The 20,753-nt window shown below is 32.5% G+C and overlaps 1 protein-coding gene across 3 annotated transcripts; it reads left to right on the forward strand.

Annotated features, from left to right (window-relative positions):
- The first annotated feature begins 493 nt into the window (after nt 1-493).
- LOC118038724 (protein EXPORTIN 1A) lies at nt 494-16,270 on the forward strand. Of its 3 annotated transcripts, none has more exons than XM_035045140.2 (32): nt 494-855; nt 1,154-1,270; nt 2,750-2,842; nt 2,958-3,029; nt 3,335-3,442; nt 3,553-3,635; nt 4,598-4,736; nt 4,896-4,964; nt 5,046-5,123; nt 5,248-5,310; nt 5,397-5,441; nt 6,054-6,161; nt 6,295-6,396; nt 7,024-7,227; nt 7,814-7,873; nt 8,383-8,493; nt 9,297-9,394; nt 9,726-9,834; nt 10,053-10,118; nt 10,210-10,308; nt 10,404-10,484; nt 11,133-11,222; nt 12,110-12,195; nt 12,303-12,383; nt 12,463-12,645; nt 13,161-13,227; nt 13,918-14,028; nt 14,303-14,410; nt 14,492-14,629; nt 14,705-14,842; nt 14,941-15,045; nt 15,693-16,270. In XM_035045140.2, the coding sequence occupies exons 1-32, from the start codon at nt 742-744 to the stop codon at nt 15,813-15,815; spliced, it is 3,249 nt and encodes a 1,082-aa protein (XP_034901031.1). In that variant the 5' UTR covers nt 494-741; the 3' UTR covers nt 15,816-16,270. The 3 variants fall into 3 exon arrangements, with proteins under 3 accessions (XP_034901031.1, XP_034901029.1, XP_034901032.1); XM_035045138.2 differs by having other exon boundaries at nt 6,295-6,393; nt 7,000-7,227; XM_035045141.2 differs by having other exon boundaries at nt 495-855; nt 6,295-6,393.
- The last annotated feature ends 4,483 nt before the right edge of the window (nt 16,271-20,753 follow it).

Genomic DNA, 20,753 nt, shown 5'->3' on the forward strand with positions numbered 1-20,753 from the left:
TAATTTAACTAGTTAACATTTATATAATATCATATTAGTTTTATCGAATATGATGGTTTGGTTTGTTAGTGGATGATTGCACAAAATTTTAAAATTAAAAAGATAAACTAAAATTTTTTATTTTAAAAAATAAATAAAGTACGTGGTATTATTTAGATAAAAAAAATCTAATTTTATCAAATTATATTTTATAAAATTTTAAAAATCTAGAGATCGAAAAAGCTGTTTTCCATCAGCTGGGTTCAAATATTGGGAAACATTAATGTACAATTAAAACTTTAGGCGGAACCTTAGGAGAACCATGATAGAAATAATTTGAAATTAACTCCATAAATAAAATAATCCAATATTCACAATAAAACCCTATTTCATTAAAACCAACCACAGAAGGCCACAACCCCCCCCCCCTCCCTCCTCGGACCGTAACGTAATGAATTAGTGAATTAAATGAGGAAAAAAAAGTCAAGAATTCAAAGTCTATCACTCTCCCTCTCTGCTTAAAATTCAAGCAGTCTTGCGTGCCTATATATAAATATAAATTATTCCTTCTCTCTCTGATTTCTCTCTCTAAACTGTTTGCTCACGACAACAAACATAAAACCCTTCCCCGCTCCCTTCTCTCTCTCTCTCTCTTTTTCTCTCTCTAGAAACTTCGCCTTTTCGTTTAATCTCTCTCTTAGGGTTTGGTGGTAGAAGTAGTGGAAGCAGCTAGGGTTTTGTGTGGGTTTAAAATCAGTAGTAATGACTTCTTTGGTTATGGCGGCAGAGAAATTTAGGGATTTAAGTCAGGCGATTGATGTTCCTTTACTTGATGCTACTGTTGCTGCCTTCTATGGCACTGGATCTAAAGAAGAGGTCAGGTTTTCTTTATTCCATTTCAAATGCTACGCTTATATAACAATTCCACTCTTCTTCAATCCAAGGGTTAGAGTTTATTAAGAGTGTTTGATTACTTTCTGTGAGCAGTGAGGCAGTAATATATTATTATTATTATTATTAATTTTATTAGATTTTATTTCAGATATGGGTGAATTTGAAATCTGGCAATATAATTTTATTGTTTTTCTGAGCGTCTATTGCACTGGGGGTTAGGGTTTCCCATTGTTTACTAGACGTCTTATAATCGCGCATCTTGTTTTTTTATTGTTTACAGAGGGCAGCTGCTGATCGCATTTTGCAGGACTTGCAAAGCAATCCAGATATGTGGCTTCAAGTAGTGCACATTCTACAAAATACAAAGAACCTAAACACCAAGTTCTTTGCCTTGCAGGTTAGTTGTCACATAGTCCATTAAAATACTTTTTTTTTTTTATTATTACTTAAGGATGATCCCCCCCTCGAAGCTATGAAGCAAGTCATCGTTTATGGTTTGTTGTTGCAGATGCTTATAGTCATAATTTGACATCTAGCTGTAGGCATCAATTCTGAAAGCTCTAGAAAACACACGCACAAACTTGTTTAATCTAGTTGACTGCGACATTCATCTGCTGTGATTCATCAAATATTATGGTAGTTTGTGTTTTACAAAGTCTAGTCTTTTCTTTTATACCAGGTTTTGTGAGATCTAGAAAAGAGCCTAATGGCACTTCCCAATAAAAACACATGCATTATTATCAATCTTTAATCCAGCATTGCAGTAATAGGAAATGATGTTTCCAATCATATGAAAGTGGCTTTTTGAAGATAGTCATTTGCTACCTTGAGACTTGGGCCTAATCCTGTTCTCATTTCAATCATTCTTCCAAAGAAATTTCACTTGCTTGATTGTTATACATGCTTATATGAATTGAGTAGAAGGTTCTTTTAGCCATTTGCATGATGATGAAAAATCTTTCAGACATGTCATGGGACATAAAAACATTTCAAGGCCAATGTCAATGACATTGCATTCCTGGATAAATGCCCAGGTGCTGGTATATGCACCAAGGCCATGCAAGGGTGCAGTGCTAGTATATGCACCAAGATCATGCAAGGGTATAGGAGGGTGGCCTCGTATACCCTATCAGAGGGTGAATGGACTATGCAGAGCGTAGACTTGATAAAATGTTTGTAGATGAGTCCTTATGCCTTCTCAGGGTCTGAATTATGGATGTTCGTCCATTGCTTACACATCCGATGATCTACTAAAATATGAAATTGTTTGGGTATGGCTAGAAGTAAAGAAAAGAAATATATGAATAATCTTTTATTTTGGCATTAACCCACAGGAGTATTTTATTGGTTGCATTAATAAAATGAAGGATTTAAAGGCTGATGTCTTCAAAATATACAGGAAGCTGATAGACTGCAAAGGTGATGTCTCGAAAATGTATAGGAAGCTCATTACTCTCAAGGGAGAAGGCACAAATTAATGATGTTAATCAAGGCTCAAGTCTGACATTAAATAACGTTTTTCCTTCCTCTGCAATAGAAGTTAGGGAGAATATATGTTCATTTTGATTCAACTCATCTTCTTCCTCTTTTCTAAAATAAGTCTACAGCTACCCTTTTCACATGAACAGAGAGTTCTGTAATTTATGCAATGAACACATACATTATGTAGTTGTTTATTTATTAAGTTTTGTTTACTCCCATCTTGGTGATGATTTTACAAGAGATTACTTGCTGTGTTTTTTCTGCAAGTCTTGTCCAAGAAGAGGACAGTTGGATTTACTTTTGTGGCATGGGCAATTAACTGGCTGATGATTTAGTTCATTGGAGAATCAGTGACTGAGCAGCTGTTTTTGGACATTTTTTAATTTTTGTGCAGGTCCTAGAGGGTGTTATAAAATATAGATGGAATGCATTGCCTGTTGAACAACGAGATGGAATGAAAAATTATATTTCTGAAGTCATTGTACAGGTAGCTACTTCTAAAAGTTGTGGGTTTGGAGAGAAGTGAGCTTCGCTAATTTTCTTTAATATCTTGAACTTCTCTACCTGTTATAAAATTTAACCATTTTGGATCTCTTAAATAGCTTTCAAGTAATGAGGCGTCTTTTCGAATGGAAAGGCTGTATGTAAACAAGCTCAATGTTACTTTGGTCCAGGTATGATTTGAATAAGAATCCATGGACAAGTTAGTTTTGGTTTTTTGGATATCCTATCTTGTGTCATGCATTATATCTATGACAATCGGAAACACTTATGGTGGGATTGCTTTTTATTTATAATTAATCTCTCAAGTGCGATCTTTCCAGTTATCATTGAATTCAAGAAATGTTTGTCTCAGTTGTTTTTTAGATTGAAATTTTAAGAGTTCTTTTTATATTTTGTGTCAATTAATGTAAGTTTTAGTTTGTTTTATTCGAACATATATTATAACATGAATAATTATGGTACTGATCCCATGTAGATTCTCAAGCATGAGTGGCCAGCTAGGTGGCGAAGCTTTATTCCTGATCTTGTTGCAGCGGCAAAAACTAGTGAAACTATATGTGAGAATTGCATGGTTATATTGAAAGTAAGTCTCACTCTATATATATGTGTGTGTGTGTGTGTGTGTGTGTGTGTACACACATTTGAAAGATTCTCGGTTTTTCCATATGTATCTAATGTAAGCTATTCTGTCAGCTTCTAAGTGAAGAAGTTTTTGATTTCTCACGAGGAGAGATGACTCAACAGAAGATCAAAGAGCTTAAACAATCATTAAACAGGTGACTGCTTTGGGCTTTACATTTCTAGATGGTAGTAGGGTTGTCTATTTGTTTGTGGAATTGTTAAGTTACTGGACACAGTCAAATATAAAACTAGTTGCTCTTGTGCGGTTTGTTTTTCAATTGGGTCATCACGTACAAGTTTCAGAAATCTATCACTTAGCAGAACTAAAATCCATGGATATTTTCTAATGGAAACTATTGTAAAAAATTTATGAATCACGGCGTCAATAATTCAATGAGACATTATTTTTTTATGTGAAAAACCTTTTAATGAACTATACATATTATTCATGTAATATAATGCTGAAGGACATAATTGAAATTCTCTACTTAAAAAACTCCCACTAAGCATCTCTGTCAATTTTTTTAATCATAATTCCAAGAAAATAGAATACAATGAACACTTAAATATTCTACATGCCAAACCAAAGGGAGATGGTTCTTAGTCCACATGTCTGCCCTAAACAAAAGGCTCCCTCTAAGCTTCTTTATATGTTTATATGTGTGCATGTGCGTGCACACCAAGGCAGTTACTATTGGCAACAAGAGCTGCTGAGATCTGTAGGGATTCTAGCTACTTACTTGATTTTTGTGTTTAGTTTCTATCTTAAGTTGAAAACAGTGGGAGTTGTCTTGACCTAGTGATAATCACTGAGACATATATCACTTATTATTGCTTGTCTGTTATTCAAGTATTTCATGAGATGCTTTTGTTTTCCTTCTTGATTCTTGTCTGTTAGCTTATTGGCAAATATGTTGTCAATAATTTAACTCCGTAATGATTCTTTAGATTTTGCCACCTCACTATTCTTGGTGCTAGTGTTGCCTGGACTTCATCTGACATGTTATGTTATATACAACTGCAGCAATACTTCTAAACCTCTTCTCCGTTATCATACCATCTGCTTTTTTGATGCTATCTATGTGTTTCACCAAGAGTTGTCTTTTGTTGTTTACAGTGAGTTTCAACTCATCCATGAGTTATGCTTATATGTCCTATCAGCGTCCCAAAGAACCGAGCTTATTCAAGCAACATTGTCCACCTTGCATGCTTTTCTTTCTTGGATTCCCCTGGGCTATATTTTTGAATCTCCCCTGGTATGTAAAATCTTATCAAATAGCTTTCAGACAGAAATAGTTGTTGGTACAGTAACAATTGACTTTAGGTGTCAACTTGCATTAGTTATTATAGTTGTTAAGGGATGTTCTCATGGTATGTGCTTACTTCACATGTTTTCTTCCTGCTATGCCTTACAGCTTGAAACACTTCTGAAATTTTTTCCCATGCCATCTTATCGGAACCTTACCCTTCAGTGTTTGACAGAGGTATGCTGTTAATGTTTTGTAGGAAAAAATGTTTTCTCTTGAACCATTACGTGTTGATTGGTTTTTTTCTGAAATTTACAGGTTGCGGCTCTTAATTTTGGGGATTTCTATAACATGCAGTACATTAAGATGTATAATTTTTTCATGGTCCAGTTACAGGTACAGTGGAGCATTGTAGTTCAGATATGGGAACGCCGACACAATTGGAATATGCTTATGAATTTATATAATTCTGTTTCTAAGCTACTGTTATTTCTTCTTTCTTCTTGCTATCCTTTTCCAGGCCATTCTTCCATCAACCACCAAGATCCCAGAGGCTTATGCAAATGGATCTAGTGAAGAACAAGTCTGTGTTGGCAATAAAATGCGTTCTGTTCTATTAAGGATTAATGCCCAGCACTAATTTGCTCTATTCTTTTGTTGCATGTTTAGGCATTCATTCAGAATCTGGCACTGTTTTTCACTTCGTTTTACAAGGTAATATTCATTTCTCAGTGAACAAATAATTCTTCTAATAAATTCTCGAGGGATTAACCTAGTTTTAATACACTTATGTTAGATATAATTACTCTTAGATTTCAGTGCTGGTTAGCAATGTGTTTTGTTTTGAATAGAATGGAATAAATGGACAATGAGTCAGTGGAAGACTTCTGCTTGTGTAAGGTTAAATTTACAAGATATATAGTTTCTGAACCTCTCACAGAGAATATGGACAAGACAAATTGGGCATATAAATGATTCCAAATGGTTTCCAACTGCTGTTCTGTTGAATTGAGTAATCTCTGTTGCGTTTCATACAGCAAGCCAAAAAAAAAATCAATGTGCTCTCATTTAAAAAAAACAGCTTAATATTGTCTATGGGCTCTGTGCTTTTTAATGTTGGAATGTTTTGAGCCTTACTGTTGATGACTGCAATTTCAGATCATGGTGAATTTGAAAATTAGATCCATCTAGTAGAATTTTTCTGCCTGGTTTGAGATATTTGTGCTGTCTCTGTTATTTTGCACCAAGGCCTCTTGGCATTGTCGCAAGATTGCATGTTTTTCTTTGTTGAAAAATGATGTTACAGATACCTTCATCTCTTTGCAGTCTCATATTCGGGTGCTGGAGTCTTCTCAGGAGAATATATCTGCTCTGCTAATGGGTCTTGAGTATCTAATTAATATCTCATTTGTTGATGACACTGAGGTTTTTAAGGTGGTTATTTTCCTTCTCTCACTTTCCTCATCTTTCTCTATCTATGTGTAGAATGTATGTATATATATGTGAATTATTTTGTTATTCTAAATCCTATAACATGACTAATTTTGCTGCCTTGTATGATTTGCAGGTTTGCTTGGACTATTGGAACTCCTTGGTTTTGGAGCTTTTTGAGCCATACCATAATCTGGACACTCCTGCAGCCACTGTAAACATGATGGGATTGCAGGTAGAATGTATTCATTACCAGATGGTGGTTGTAAAGTGGATTAATGTGGTGGTCACCTAATGCGTCATTTTGCTGCATTATTTTTCTTCTTTATACTAATTGTGACTTCTGTTTTTTGTTGCTTTAGAACAATACATAGGAGTAAATCCTTTCGCATCTCTTGCTTGTGATACACCATGATCCAGACAACACTACAGTAGCTGTAATTTTTCTAGGAGTCTTTAATGGATAGATTGGATTGTCCTTTTTTTTCTTGCTGGATATCCTTTGCTATGTATTTCTCCTCCCTTTCTCAAAACACTTTTTCCCATTTGAGAAAAAAGTTGTTTAATTAAAAAGTGTGGGTAAATATCCAATGAGAAGCGTGACAATGTTTTAGTTCATTGAAATCTTTGTTGTGTTTTTGGTTTGAGGTCTTGCATTCTTCTTGTATTGGTGGCCAATCTTATCTGCTTCCTGTAGTTCATTGTTTTCTCATTTTACATAGACACATTCATGTGCAGGTATTAGAAATTTTGTATTTTCTTTGGTATGGAGTGGCTACAAGTTTCTTGTTTCATTATTTTAGAGTACTTCCATTATTTGAATGGAGATTAATTATTCCAGACTCTGAATTCTCGGAATCTGCAGATGCCTTTGCTACATGGCATGGTTGATGGTTTAGGGTCGCAAATTTTACAGAGGAGGCAGCTTTATGCTGCTCCAATGTCCAAATTGAGAATGCTTATGATCTGTCGTATGGCTAAACCCGAGGAGGTTCTGATAGTTGAAGATGAAAATGGTAATATTGTTCGTGAAACCTTGAAGGACAATGATGTTCTTGTTCAATATAAGGTGATATATCCTTACTTGGCTGAAGCTTTTGTGTAATAATTTCATATTGGCCTTTGAATATGGATATGGAATATTTTTGTGAAAACAATTTATGCTTCTTTAGGGCCTCATGCTAGCTCATATAGAATGTCGATTATACTGGTGATTGGTTTGAATTTTTCAAAATGAAACTCTGATCTCTGTGATTAAACCACGGATAATTAAGGTACTTGAGGGGCATATGGCATTATTTGTAGGCTTAGCTTCATTTTACATGTGGAGAAAGGTTTGTTTATATTTGTACTGATGTAAATACTGTTAGTTTTATATAATGTGCATCATTTTCTGTTGTACTCTTAATACTTCGAATGCTGGAGTTCAAAGTATATATAGTTGTTAGTTCTAACACTTGCTTTAACACTGACCAAGGCTAGGCCCATTATCTGTTAATGGGCTGGATGTCAAATTCAAACTGCTTTTCAATATCAGTATGTTTTTGATTTGGAGATCTAATGTCTTATTAGGATTAATGCAATGGAATTCATTCTCTGTTTCTGGATATTTTATGTTACCAGTTTCAATGGTTAATTTGAATGCAATTATGCAGATTATGAGAGAAACATTAATCTATTTGTCACATCTTGATCATGAGGATACTGAAAAGCAGGTAAGAGCTGTCACTGAACTCATTTACTATATTTATTCTAGGAATTTTGTCCTTGCAGTTATCACTTATCTTGTTTGTAGTCTATAGCTGTAGATCCATATGTGTGCGATTAATAAATGCATTACTTTGTTTATCTTTCTTTAGAGCTTTGATTTCTTAAAATTTTCACTGTGTATATTGGTTAACCTTTTGAAGTGCATTGCTTTGTAAGAAGACAACTTTCTTTGCTATTTTGTTTTTTGATTGCCCTCATTCTCTTCTGCCATGGTTTTTCCTGTTTATTTGTTGCTAGTTTATTGCTAACTTTCATGATCATATTAGGTTCCTTGCTTTAGCTTTTTGCCTCTTAATCTCTCTATTATGAATATCACACAAGACAGATGAAAGAATGAATATATCTCTAGTGAATGTATGTTGGTGCTTAGTTTGCTTCTCTTTTGTGTGTTTGCGTGCTGGAGTTTGATATCTTAAAATGGATGTTGCTGCCTTCCCTTTTTGGTGCAACACAGATGTTGAAGAAATTAAGTAAACAACTGAGTGGTGAAGATTGGACCTGGAACAACTTAAACACTTTATGCTGGGCAATTGGATCCATTTCTGGTTCCATGATGGAGGAACAGGTAACTACCTTTTCTGGACTGATGGAGCCTTAGTTTGCTGAAATATCCTCTTACAACTGAAATAGGAAAGTTTATCTATTCACATGTGATCTGTGTTTTTCTATAAAATTTTGTCGTGCGCACAAATGAAAATTTTCTGGCATGAGCATGCATTGTTTTCTATCCCAGACCTGATAGGAAAGTGATGGAATTCTAATTTCTTATTTGTTAATAACTTCTTGATGATGATATACTGGTAAATGTCAAAAGAACTCTGTTTTCACTTTCTTGCGATATTAGAGGATCTTAAATCATTTCATGACTTGTTAAATTCTGCAATGGAAACCAATTGCCTTTTGTCCATTTCCTGATGTTTTGGGATGTCATATGTATGAAAGAGGGTGCTCCATTTCCATGCTCATAAAGTAAATTATTGCAATTAGGTAATTAACTTGTTAGGATGTCAGGTCAGCTGTTCTAATTTTAGCTTAGTGTTTAAAAACTTACTGGTGACTTTTGTTTTGCTTTTCTAAGAATTTAGTTCCATCCTTGTTGATGAATCTTTCTTTCTACTCTGATCTGTATCTTTGTCAACTCTTCTTTTACCTTTTCTCCCAGTTTCCACTTCCTGTAAATGGGTTGATATTATACTTGTCTTAATACCCAACAACTTGATGATAAGGGGAGCTCAATTCTTCATTGATGTATTCCATTTCAGATTTCAAGGATTTCTTAATTGGCTAATGTTTACTCATTTGTTGCAAGATCACTTGCTTCTCAATAATACATTTCTTGACATTTTCAACATCTCTGTTTTGCGGCAGGAAAACCGATTTCTTGTGATGGTCATTCGTGATTTGCTGAATTTATGTGAAATCACGAAAGGGAAGGATAACAAAGCTGTTATTGCGAGTAACATCATGTAAGAATTTATGATTTCAAAAGGGGTTTGAAAGCGTCTTTTTCTGAGTTAGAAGTCTCAGATCTTTTTCACTTAACAGTTATTACCAATTTGGGCTCTCTACAGTCTGATTGTTTCTCCACCACAAAAAAAGAAGGGAACAAATAGGGATAGGGTAACAGAGAGAACTTCTCTACGATCTATTTAATATTGACTACTCATACTTGTTTTATTACTAGGGATGTGCCCTTTGAGACTGATAGCTGGAAGCTTAAAGTAAATTTGTTGGGGATATGGTTGTATAAGTATGCAAAATTCATATTCTCTTGTTTCAAACTTGCTCTGATTGCAGGTATGTCGTTGGCCAGTACCCAAGATTTCTCAGAGCTCACTGGAAGTTCCTGAAAACTGTTGTCAATAAATTGTTCGAATTTATGCATGAAACTCATCCTGGAGTTCAGGTCATTTTTGTTGCTCTATGATATTTATATTATTTTCTAGACAAGCTGCATACACTGAGACATTTTATCATTTTTGTATCGAATGTGTTAATGTTACATAAGCTCCTGAGTTTTTGTGAGTACTTAGCAGTTATACAATTTAGTGTTGTGTTGTCTATGTTATATCTGGTCCTTTTCTTGTATAGCTTGACTGTAACATGCATCTCAAAATTTTCCAGGACATGGCCTGCGACACATTCTTGAAAATTGTCCAGAAATGCAAGCGGAAATTTGTTATTGTGCAGGTGACCTCTATTTTCCAAAGGCACTTAGCCTTCTGGGTTGTAATTGTGATGCATCAAAAATTCATTGAGAAGATGCTTATCTGGTTTTTAGGTTGGAGAAAGTGAGCCATTTGTATCTGAACTTCTATCTGGCCTTCCAACAACTGTTGCTGATCTCGAGCCACATCAGATACATACATTTTATGAATCTGTATGCCACCATAACTTCTGAGGACTAAGTTATTGACACCAATTTGTGAAGTTTTATGACCCTTGTTTTTCTTTTTCTTTTTCTTTTTGTTACAGGTTGGCCATATGATTCAAGCAGAATCTGATCCACAGAAGAGAGATGAATATATGCAGAGGTTGATGGATCTCCCTAACCAGGTCTCCCCCCCCCCTCTACATCCCAATTTTGTAAAAGAAATCTATACAGTTTAAAGTAGCTCAAGCATAAATTCTATTGAGAAAAAGATAGATCCCTAGGTTTTGCTAGATTGTTAACACCTATGGTTAATGATTGGGCCCTATACATACAGTAATAAATCCCTCACTATAATATGAATGCTCCTTATTAAATTACAACCCTACTTTTTCTCCTGTTTTCTTAGTTTGATTGCAATTATTTTCTATTTAAAATCTTGCCACAAAAATATTGAAACAAATTTGAAGTTAATATTTTGCAGCCATTTAATCAATCAAAATTTGATATTTTACTGGCATTAGGTTTTTTTGAAGATCAAGTGTCTTCTGATGCTTTTCAAAACTGTTCCCTTTTGTATGAGGAACCATTATGTCTGAGATGTAGTTTTTAGTGATGGTTTTTGTTGGAGAGTAGAACGATCAACTCTTTTACTAGAACATATTTTAGGACCAAACAAAATTGAAGCCTGGATACAGTCAGAGAGGAGTATCTCTTCAGTTTACTTGCCATGTCTCAACCATGGGGACTATACAGAATCAGTTTTATTTTAGTATTTTCATTCTTGTTTTAAATTTAAGAGCTAATAGGCTAATAAGACTATTGCTTTGCAGAAATGGGCTGAAATTATAGGACAAGCACATCAAAGCGTAGATTTTCTGAAAGATCAAGAAGTGATCAGAACTGTGCTTAATATATTGCAGGTATGGCTCTATTTTCGTCACGAGATGTAATGTGGAATCAAACCATGTTTCTATGGGGTTTTTAATTGTATGTTGTTTCAAATGACCTCAATGATTCTCCGTTACATCATAGTATTAAAATTTGACATACTTGATATCTTATTTTTCTGGAATCACTCCCAAAATATTAATACTAGATACAATTTTAAAATATAGAATTATGTCATTGAGCATCACCAATGATTACTATGACTATATATGAATCATGAAAGCTCTCTTTATGTTAGAATAACGTATATAGCCTTGAATTATGTTCCATGACTTATGCCGTATGCTTCAACTGCCCAACATACATCATATACCAACTTATTACATGAAAGAAAGATGTTATATATAAAACAAAGGCACTTCAGCATACTATTTCTACATATTTTTAATTAGTAGTCATTAATTAACATTTCATTATTATCATGTATTCACAATTATAAATTGAACTTCAACTATTAGATTGTTTTTCATAGGCTTTGCAATATAATATTGTAATAATAATTATGTACATAGGAAAATTAAAGAAAATAATTTTTGCTATTAATATAGTACAATCGAATCAAAAAAGTAGGTGGACAATTGTGTTTGTTTTATAGGGTTTATGAACACAACAATAAAAATAAAAAATATTAAAAATACCATATTGGGTATGGGTTGGGAGATAGGGTGGGTGAACCTTCACTTGATCCTGTACCCAACATAGGTGAAACAGGGCTGGGTTTTCACTAGCCTCTGACCCTGGTAAAAACTTGACTCAACTGGGTTGAATGTTTTTCTATCTTTAATGATCTTGTTGGGTGTTTCACTATTAATTTTACTGCTATGTGATGATCTAATCTCGTTGACTTGTTTGTTTGCAGACCAATACAAGTGTTGCAAATTCTCTTGGGACATACTTTTTATCTCAAATTTCACTTATATTTTTGGACATGCTTAATGTGTACAGGTGTGCTTTTCACCATTATTTGCTAATGCTATTTTGGAAGCATCTTCAAGGTTGTCAGAGATGTTGCGGGCTCTTATTAGTTAATCACTTTTTTTTTTTTTTTGCAGAATGTACAGTGAGCTTATATCAAGCAGTATTGCAGAAGGAGGGCCTTATGCATCTAAAACATCCTATGTGAAACTTTTGCGGTGAGTCATCATTTGGATCATTTTTCAGATGTGGACAATTAAAAATTTCTCTGATTTTTAATGTGATTTTACTAAACAGGTCTGTTAAGAGGGAGACACTTAAGCTCATCGAGACATTTTTGGACAAGGCCGAAGATCAACCACAAATTGGGAAGCAGTTCGTGCCCCCAATGATGGATCCTGTTCTTGGTGATTATGCTAGGAATTTGCCAGATGCTAGGGAATCAGAAGTTTTGTCACTTTTTGCAACAATTATAAACAAGTATGTTGCACCTTCTTAATGCTCTTTGCTTGCAGCGCAATGATTTTGGTGAAAGATCAGATCAGTATTTCTTGAAACTACCAACATTTAGTACTTAAAATCTGCAATCTGTTCCATAGAGCATGACTAATTAATATTAACTTAACTAAATGTCGATCTCAAACATCTAGTTAGTAGTGTCATTGGTGGATGGTGAGGGTTAGATTCTCTAGTTGTCGAATTGTAAATGCATAATGGATAGAGTTAGAGTTGCCTATGTTGCAGACTTTTGCATTGCATGCTTTTAATCATCACTGTTTATTAATACATTATTGGTTTTTTATTTTTCATTTTTCAGTCTTGGCCAACCCACTAGTTTGGGATTGAGGCTTGGTTGTTGTATCAGTCTTGATATTCATAATCTCTGCCATGCTTGCAGCTTGGAGGCAATATAGACCACTGCAAAATGCTCTATTCCTAATTATTATGCTTTCTGTTAGATATCTCTTTCTGATATTTTTCTATCCTGGATGAAGGTACAAAGCTGCAATGATAGAAGATGTACCTCGAATATTTGAAGCTATTTTCCAGTGTACATTGGAGGTAAGTATGGAGGTTGTAAATCATTGTTCTCATTTATATGGCTTCTATATGTGATATTTTCTGTCAACACATCATCTTTCATTTCGTTGCATCTTGCAACAGCATTTGAGGATGGAATAATGATAACCAGTAAAATATTATTTTTGCATGGAATGTGGAATTCCACATAGTGTTCCCGTATTGTGTTTCAATAGTTGTATAAAAGCATCCAACACTAATAGATCCTTGTATAATATTTGCTGGCCGGTCCTGCAATTTTCTCATTATTTATGATTTGTTTATGCAACATGTTTGCTTCATTAAGATTATATAGATACTGATTGGATAGTCAGTATAGCAACAGTACAACGATCCATGTTTCAGAGTTCAGATGCTATGTTCAATCTGCTGATATTTACTTGACATGATGCTCCTTTTTTTTCCTGTTTCTTTTTGGAGATTGATGTAGCTATGCCTATGCTATGCTTATATCTTAGGAGTTAGGAGGATGCCATGTCATCAAATGCTGCTGCTTATAGGAACCCTATGTACATTTTAGCACTTTCCCCCTGAAATCGGTTCATGCTGTGGTATATATGGCATAGCATTTCACATGTCATTGAAGATCAATATATAAGATTAAAGCTGATTTTTTTTTTGGAATTGTGTATTAGAAACTGTTCAACTGAGATGAGTAGTTCTGTGCTGCAGATGATAACCAAAAATTTCGAGGATTATCCAGAACATCGCCTTAAGTTCTTTTCATTACTTCGTGCCATTGCTGCACATTGTTTCCCTGCCTTGATTCGTTTGTCTAGTGAGGTTGGTGTTTGAATTTATTTTGTTTCTTCTATTGATCCTAATGTGTTGCTCAGTTCCATAGTGATTTGTGAGATTAGCCTTGCAATGTGATCTTAGAACTTAGAAGCACTCAGTTTTGTTTCATTAAACTACATTAGAGTGGTGGATAAATAATTGAAGGAGTGGACTGATAAGTCGGACTATAATAGTCAGAAAAAGGCTAAACTTGAGGGACAGCCTTTTTACAATTTTTCCCCCATTGAATTGAAGTCATCTGTCTCATGTTCAATACCAGCAACTGAAGCTTGTGATGGATTCAATTATATGGGCATTCCGTCATACAGAGAGGAATATAGCTGAGACTGGTCTAAACCTATTGTTGGAGATGCTGAAGAACTTTCAGGTGTGCCCCCCCCCCCTCTATTCTGTTCAATCATCAATATCATGCCATGTGAGATGCTTACTCTTTTGTGTAATTTGACAGGCGTCTGAGTTCTGTAATCAGTTCTACAGGTCATACTTTTTGACAATTGAGCAGGAAATATTTGCTGTATTGACAGATACATTTCACAAACCTGGTTTTAAGTTGCATGTTTTGGTGCTACAACACTTATTTTGCTCGGTATGTGTGTTGCAGTTATCTTTTTCTTAGTTTTAGGCTGTACCCACCATGGTTAATGAGGATGCAACATTTCAGGCGGAGAGTGGTGCTTTGTCAGAGCCTCTGTGGGATACTACAACAGTCCCTTATCCATATTCGAATAATGCTATGTTTGTTCGTGAGTACACCATTAAACTTTTGGGCACATCATTCCCTAACATGACTGCATCAGAGGTGAGATCATTTATTTAGCTTCTTCCCTGTTTCTTTATTATGGTCTTTACTCCAATGCCATCCTTTGGATTTCTCACTAATAATAAGGCCTTTTTCAGGTCACTCAATTTGTTAACGGACTATTTGAGTCAAAAAACAACCTGTCCATATTTAAGAATCACATTCGAGACTTTCTCGTGCAATCAAAGGAATTTTCTGCTCAGGTAAAAACTCCTTATTCCTACAAATTAGTGGATTGTATAAAAGATGTCGATGTTTGTGGGCACCAAGTGCAAGGTCATGATTGTCTCTGCGCAATTATATGGTTTAGTGGTAGCAAACCCATACACACCCCACCTATCTATTTTAAAGGGGACATGGTTACAGAAAGTGTCTGATATAAAATTTAATTAACTATTTGGATTGACCCAAAAGCACCTCAATTTAAATGGATTGGGTGAGTTCATCCATTTGACTCATTAAAAAATACAGTTTAGAAAAAAAAAAGAATCTCTTTTGCAAATGTTCATATTAGCCCCACGAAATATCTATTTTGTCTCCATATTTTATTCTTCTTGCAAATTAGTCCTTATTTGAAATTTTTTTTGCTCTCATAATTGATATAATAAATATTCTCTAGTCCCTGTAAGAATGTTTTTGCAATTAAGTCCCTGAAAGTCTAATAGTAGAATTTGTCAAACTTAGTTAAACAATTTATCTGAGTTGATGTGTAGGATGAGGGTTAAGCGGGTATGGGTATCCATTTAGAAAATAATTGGCTAAAGGGTGAAGTATTTCCCGGCAATCCATATCCATACCTCCGCCACCAATATCGGTCTAGTACAATCTGAATGCTTGGTTGTTTCTGCAGGATAATAAAGATCTCTATGCAGAAGAGGCTGCTGTTCATAGGGAAAGGGAGCGACAAAGAATGCTTTCGATTCCAGGGCTTATTGCCCCTAATGAAATACAAGATGAGATGTTAGATTCTTAGAGAGCTATTTTTTGCAGCAGAAGCTAATTTCATGAATACAACTCGGGGAGTTGCTGTGGGCGTCGTGATTTGTTTACCTGGCAGTGGATATGAACAGGTACAGCATTTTTTTCCCTTGATTCTCCAGAGTTTTCCTTTGTGTTGAACCAGGTACATCACAAAGGTGCCTTGCTTTGGAGGTTTGGCAGCTGGCTATGCTGCCTATATATCTAGTAGCTATGCTGGGTGTAGAATATTTAGGGGCTGATGTAGGAATACGTTTAGTCATTTTACGGTTTGTGAATCCAGCTTGAGACTTCTCACGATGATGGATGGGATCAAACTGTTTAAATGACTCCTTTTGAATTGTTGATTGATTCATCCTAGTGCATGCTAATGTTGGCGAGTTGTGCTGGAATTGTTTTGTTGGGAATTCTGTTTTCGAGATTTTTATTTATAGTTCCCGACTTCATCAATTATTCTGTGATTGTGTTTTTGATGTGGCTTCTTAATTTACTCGATTGCGATGTGAAAAATGTTGCCGTCATCCATCCTGCCGCCGCCGATGGATGAATAATATTCATTACCAAGGCCTTTAAACATAAAAATATGTTCCTTGCAAGTGGATGGTAACGAGGATGTATTTTTTCTTGGAATTGTTGCTCGAACTCTGTAAATTCAGACTCAAACTTAATTCTTCCTTCTTTAGAAATTGCTTGCATTTTATTATCAGACGTCGGATCTTAGGAACTAACAAATACTCTGCCGTAATCTGTCAAAAAAAAGAAGCTATTTCCACTCTCGATCTACATTACTTTTGATTAGAAAGCTCAAATATTGTGGTAATAATCATGCTTTAAAATGTTTTTTGTTTAGAAAAATATAAAAAATCATGTTATTTTTTAATTTAAACATGTTTATAGAAGATTATAACAATATTTTTTTTTAATCATGTTATTTTTTAAAACAAGAATTTAATTTTCAACCTATATTAACCTAACACACTTAAAAAAAACCATTGAGATCTTAATAAATTCATTTATGGTCTCAAATAACCCTAAAATTAATCTAAAAATCCAAATCAATCCAAAATAAAAAAAAATTAAAATTTCAAACCTAAATCTATGTTTTTCGACGATGAGAATGCAAAAGAACACCCTAGCTCAAAAGAATACCCTAGTGGAACTCCTCATTAAATGAAATCCATTGATATTAAGATCAAAATCTATTTCTTGGTTAAAATTGATGTTAATCAAGACTTTTTCTCTTCAACCAGAATCCGACAATAATCTTTCTCTCCTCTCAAATCATGGATTAAAAAATAAAAAAATAATAAATTTATGGATTTAAATGGAATTGTTTAAAATTGAAATAACAAAAAATTATAATTTGAAAAGTTGGAAGATCAAAATGAACTTTTCATGTCAATTTTGAAGTTGCCACCTTTTTTCTCTATTTTTTCATTTTGGTCCTATGCCTTTTAATCTTCCCCACTCTCAACAAATTCACTTAAATTGGCCATCAATTTGGTTCTATAAGGGCAAAATCAAGAAAAGGAAAGTTTGGTGATGAAAACAAAAATAAACATTGTTATAATCTACACTGCTTTATGTCTATAATTATAGTGACATATGAGTCTACAGTGAAAACCCCAAGTTGTTTTTTTTCTTTCTTTCTATAATGTGGTTTATTTTAAAAAAATCAATGGTTAAGATGTTTTGGGTGTGTTTGTTTAACAATAAAAAATCTATTTTCTTTTCCTTTTTCCTTTTTATTTTATTTTTTAATTTTCCAATGAAAATTTGGAAAATGTTAAAAGTGAAAACTAATTTTTTCACTAAAATACACCAAAGATTATAACTAATTTTCATTAAAAAAAAATCATAATTTATAATATAATATAGTACTCATGTTAATATTTTGTATTTGTGACAATCTAATTATTTAATATTTATTTTTATTTCATGCAAAATTAAAAACTGTCACGAAATAGCTATATTGTTAACTAAAAAGATTTATTTATATTAGATTTATAATAAAAAATTAAATTTATGACAGTAACTTATATAAAAAAATATATAAACAAATTAATTTTTACATTTCTAAAAAGTGCTTATATATATTAAATTTTTTTATTGTTCATGTTTATTCTTCATTTGAAAACAGTGGAAAACTTGTATTGTAAAATTGTGAAGAACCTATAAATTGTGTTCTCCAAACTCAGTACAATTTGAAAAACTGGAAAACTAGTTTTTCTATTTTCTGGATAGAGACATATTTCATTTAAACATGATGTTCTAGTTTTTTTTTTTTCGAACTCTAGTTTTTCAAAAAAACATTGGAGTATTTCTCTATTTCAACACTCAAATAACATTAAAATTACTCTATACATGCCACACCATAACCACCTTCCAATGATTTAATTATAGTTCAAAGCATTATTAAACTTTTTATTTGTTGATAATAACTTAATCCTAACCAAGATATACCACTTTCTTAATTTAATTTGTCAAGGACTACCACTCCAAGTAGGAGTGAACATTTTGGTTATTTATATGAACTTATGCTCCTATAATTGATCTTATTGTTTTGATTGATCATCACTTCTAGTTATTTAATTAATTACCTTCCACTTCTCTTTGTCAATTAAAACTCTTCAAACTTGGTTGATTTTACTATTTATCATCAATTTTAGCTTCTTTATATATGTTTAATCATTGATAACTACTATATTTTTTTTTCTAGTTGACACATTGATGTTTACTTTTAGTATAAATAAGTAAGTTATCAGTTACTTTTAAAATATTAATTGTTTTTTCACAAGTAATTAAAAACTCTAATTATTAATTAGTGATTGTTAAAAAAAAATAACACTAGAACACATGGAAGCACAATTCAGGTTTTTCTATATACATGTTAGAACTTAAGAATCCACATGGTGCAAAGGAGGGTAGAAAATTCAAGGAGAATGCTACTGTTTTACTATATAAAACTACATGTATGTTCCATATTTCGAGGATAATATAATTTTAGTTTTTTATATATAAAAAATTGTTTAGTAATTTAATTATTTCATTATAATCTTGTCTTTGTGTTATCATAATCATTATAATTATTTATATTTGAACATAAATATTAATAGATCTCGTGCTTATTAAAATATTTAATCTAAATTTTGTATAAATTTTATAGGTTTTTTCCAACTTAGTATTAGTTTTAAAATTTGTTTTTTTATTATTGATTGAATTTGAATTTAGAAAATTTCTATCCTAACACTGTAATCAAGAGGCAATAATTTGTTTTTTAAATATTTAATATATTTATTTTCTTGAATCATATCAAATTTAAAATTTTAATTATTCTTTATTTTTTTAAGATTTAAGAAAGCTATTGTATCATTTGATTTTATAAATTTATCAAGAAAAAAAGCTTAATTAAAAAAATAAAATAAAATCACATAATAAATAAGTGAACTCCTATACAATTATAAACTTTTGAACAATTTGAAGGATCTTAATATGGGTTGATTTAGGATAAAAGATGAGTTTCTTGATTTTTTTTTATATCTTACTAAAAAATATTCAACATGCATTTTAAAATAAAACTTATGATATGAGCTTTCTATTTATTAATTTAACAAAAAGATTTTACAATAAACTTAAGTCAGTTATGACTCAAAGTATTTAGTTGAAAAGTTTCCTTACAATTTCTCTTATTTTAATTGTGACTCAAAGTATTTTGATATTTTTTTAATTTTTTTTTTAACTTACATGACAAGAAGGACCTTCTCCATGAAGGGGTTGTTCACTCCTAACTTGACATTCCTTATAGATATGCCTAAAAAACATGTGGTCCTTGAGTTATATTAGTCTATAATTAATTGGTTGGTTATACATAATATTAACTTTATTCTTATAAATGTATTTAATTTATTAATAAAAACTTATTTATTTTTAATTTTCATCAAATATTTGATTAATGAATCTAATATTTGATTAATGAATCTAGAGTAAACATAAAGTTAACGAGACAAAAAATGTTTTGCAAAGCAAATTATAAAGTTATTATAATTATGAGATTTTTATCACATCAAAATATTGTTTCTAAATGATCCTTGTCAATACTTTATTAAAACTGAATATTAATTATAGCTGCTGAAATTGATATATATATTGTGTTCTTTTCTTTATAAAAAGAAATAATTGTTCTCATACTAAGTTATGAAGAATATTTAGAACAAATATGTAGGTGCTTGTTAGATGATATTTATACTAAAATGACCCGTATAAGAATTCAATATAGAAAGATTACTTGTGTCTATGGAAATGCTTATGAGACGATTGTGGAAGTGATCTTTAGACATGCTATTACTAAGTTATCTTATATAAGAAGTGTTATGTTTTGATCCTGCTACACATTGTTCTTATCAAGGGAAACAAATGGGCAGTTATTAGATATAACATAAATTATATGAAGATATTTAAGTAAACAAAATAGGATTCATTACCCTAGGTAAATTAGAAAAAAATATTTCATCTGTTCTCAAATAGTATTGATTGTAAATTCTTGCATAAGATAGAATGAGATTTGAAAAGAGTTTTAAATCTTATTCAAAAAACCAATGACTATAGTGTTGAGAACAAACATGATTTGATATAATAAATACACTCCATGCTATAATATCTAAATTAGGATATTGTTGTGAAGGGATAATAATTACACTGAGAAATTGGTTACTGAAAGATAAAGTTAAACCACTTAAAACTTTTCTAATATTTAGAGAATCATAACAGGTTGCTAAACATTGTATCTAATCTTCAAATAGAAATCAATTTATTTAGTCCTATTTTATTTAGAATTATGATTTATACTTGGACCATCTTATTGGGGAACCTATTGGGTCGCATATATAAGAATCATTGATCATAAATTAAAATATAATGATTAATCAAATGTGAC

Source organism: Populus alba, chromosome 19, assembly GCF_005239225.2.
Source record: "Populus alba chromosome 19, ASM523922v2, whole genome shotgun sequence".
Taxonomy (NCBI): Eukaryota; Viridiplantae; Streptophyta; class Magnoliopsida; order Malpighiales; family Salicaceae; genus Populus; species Populus alba.

What these genes read in the sequence shown, in the direction of transcription:
- LOC118038724 (XM_035045138.2), top strand. Translation starts at nt 742, where the DNA reads ATGACTTCTTTGGTTATGGCGGCAGAGAAATTTAGGGATTTAAGTCAG. An exon ending in TTTTCACTTCGTTTTACAAG is followed by an intron (nt 5,442 to 6,053) that starts GTAATATTCATT and finishes ATCTCTTTGCAG; the next exon opens with TCTCATATTCGGGTGCTGGA. An exon ending in TGATGGATCTCCCTAACCAG is followed by an intron (nt 10,485 to 11,132) that starts GTCTCCCCCCCC and finishes ATTGCTTTGCAG; the next exon opens with AAATGGGCTGAAATTATAGG.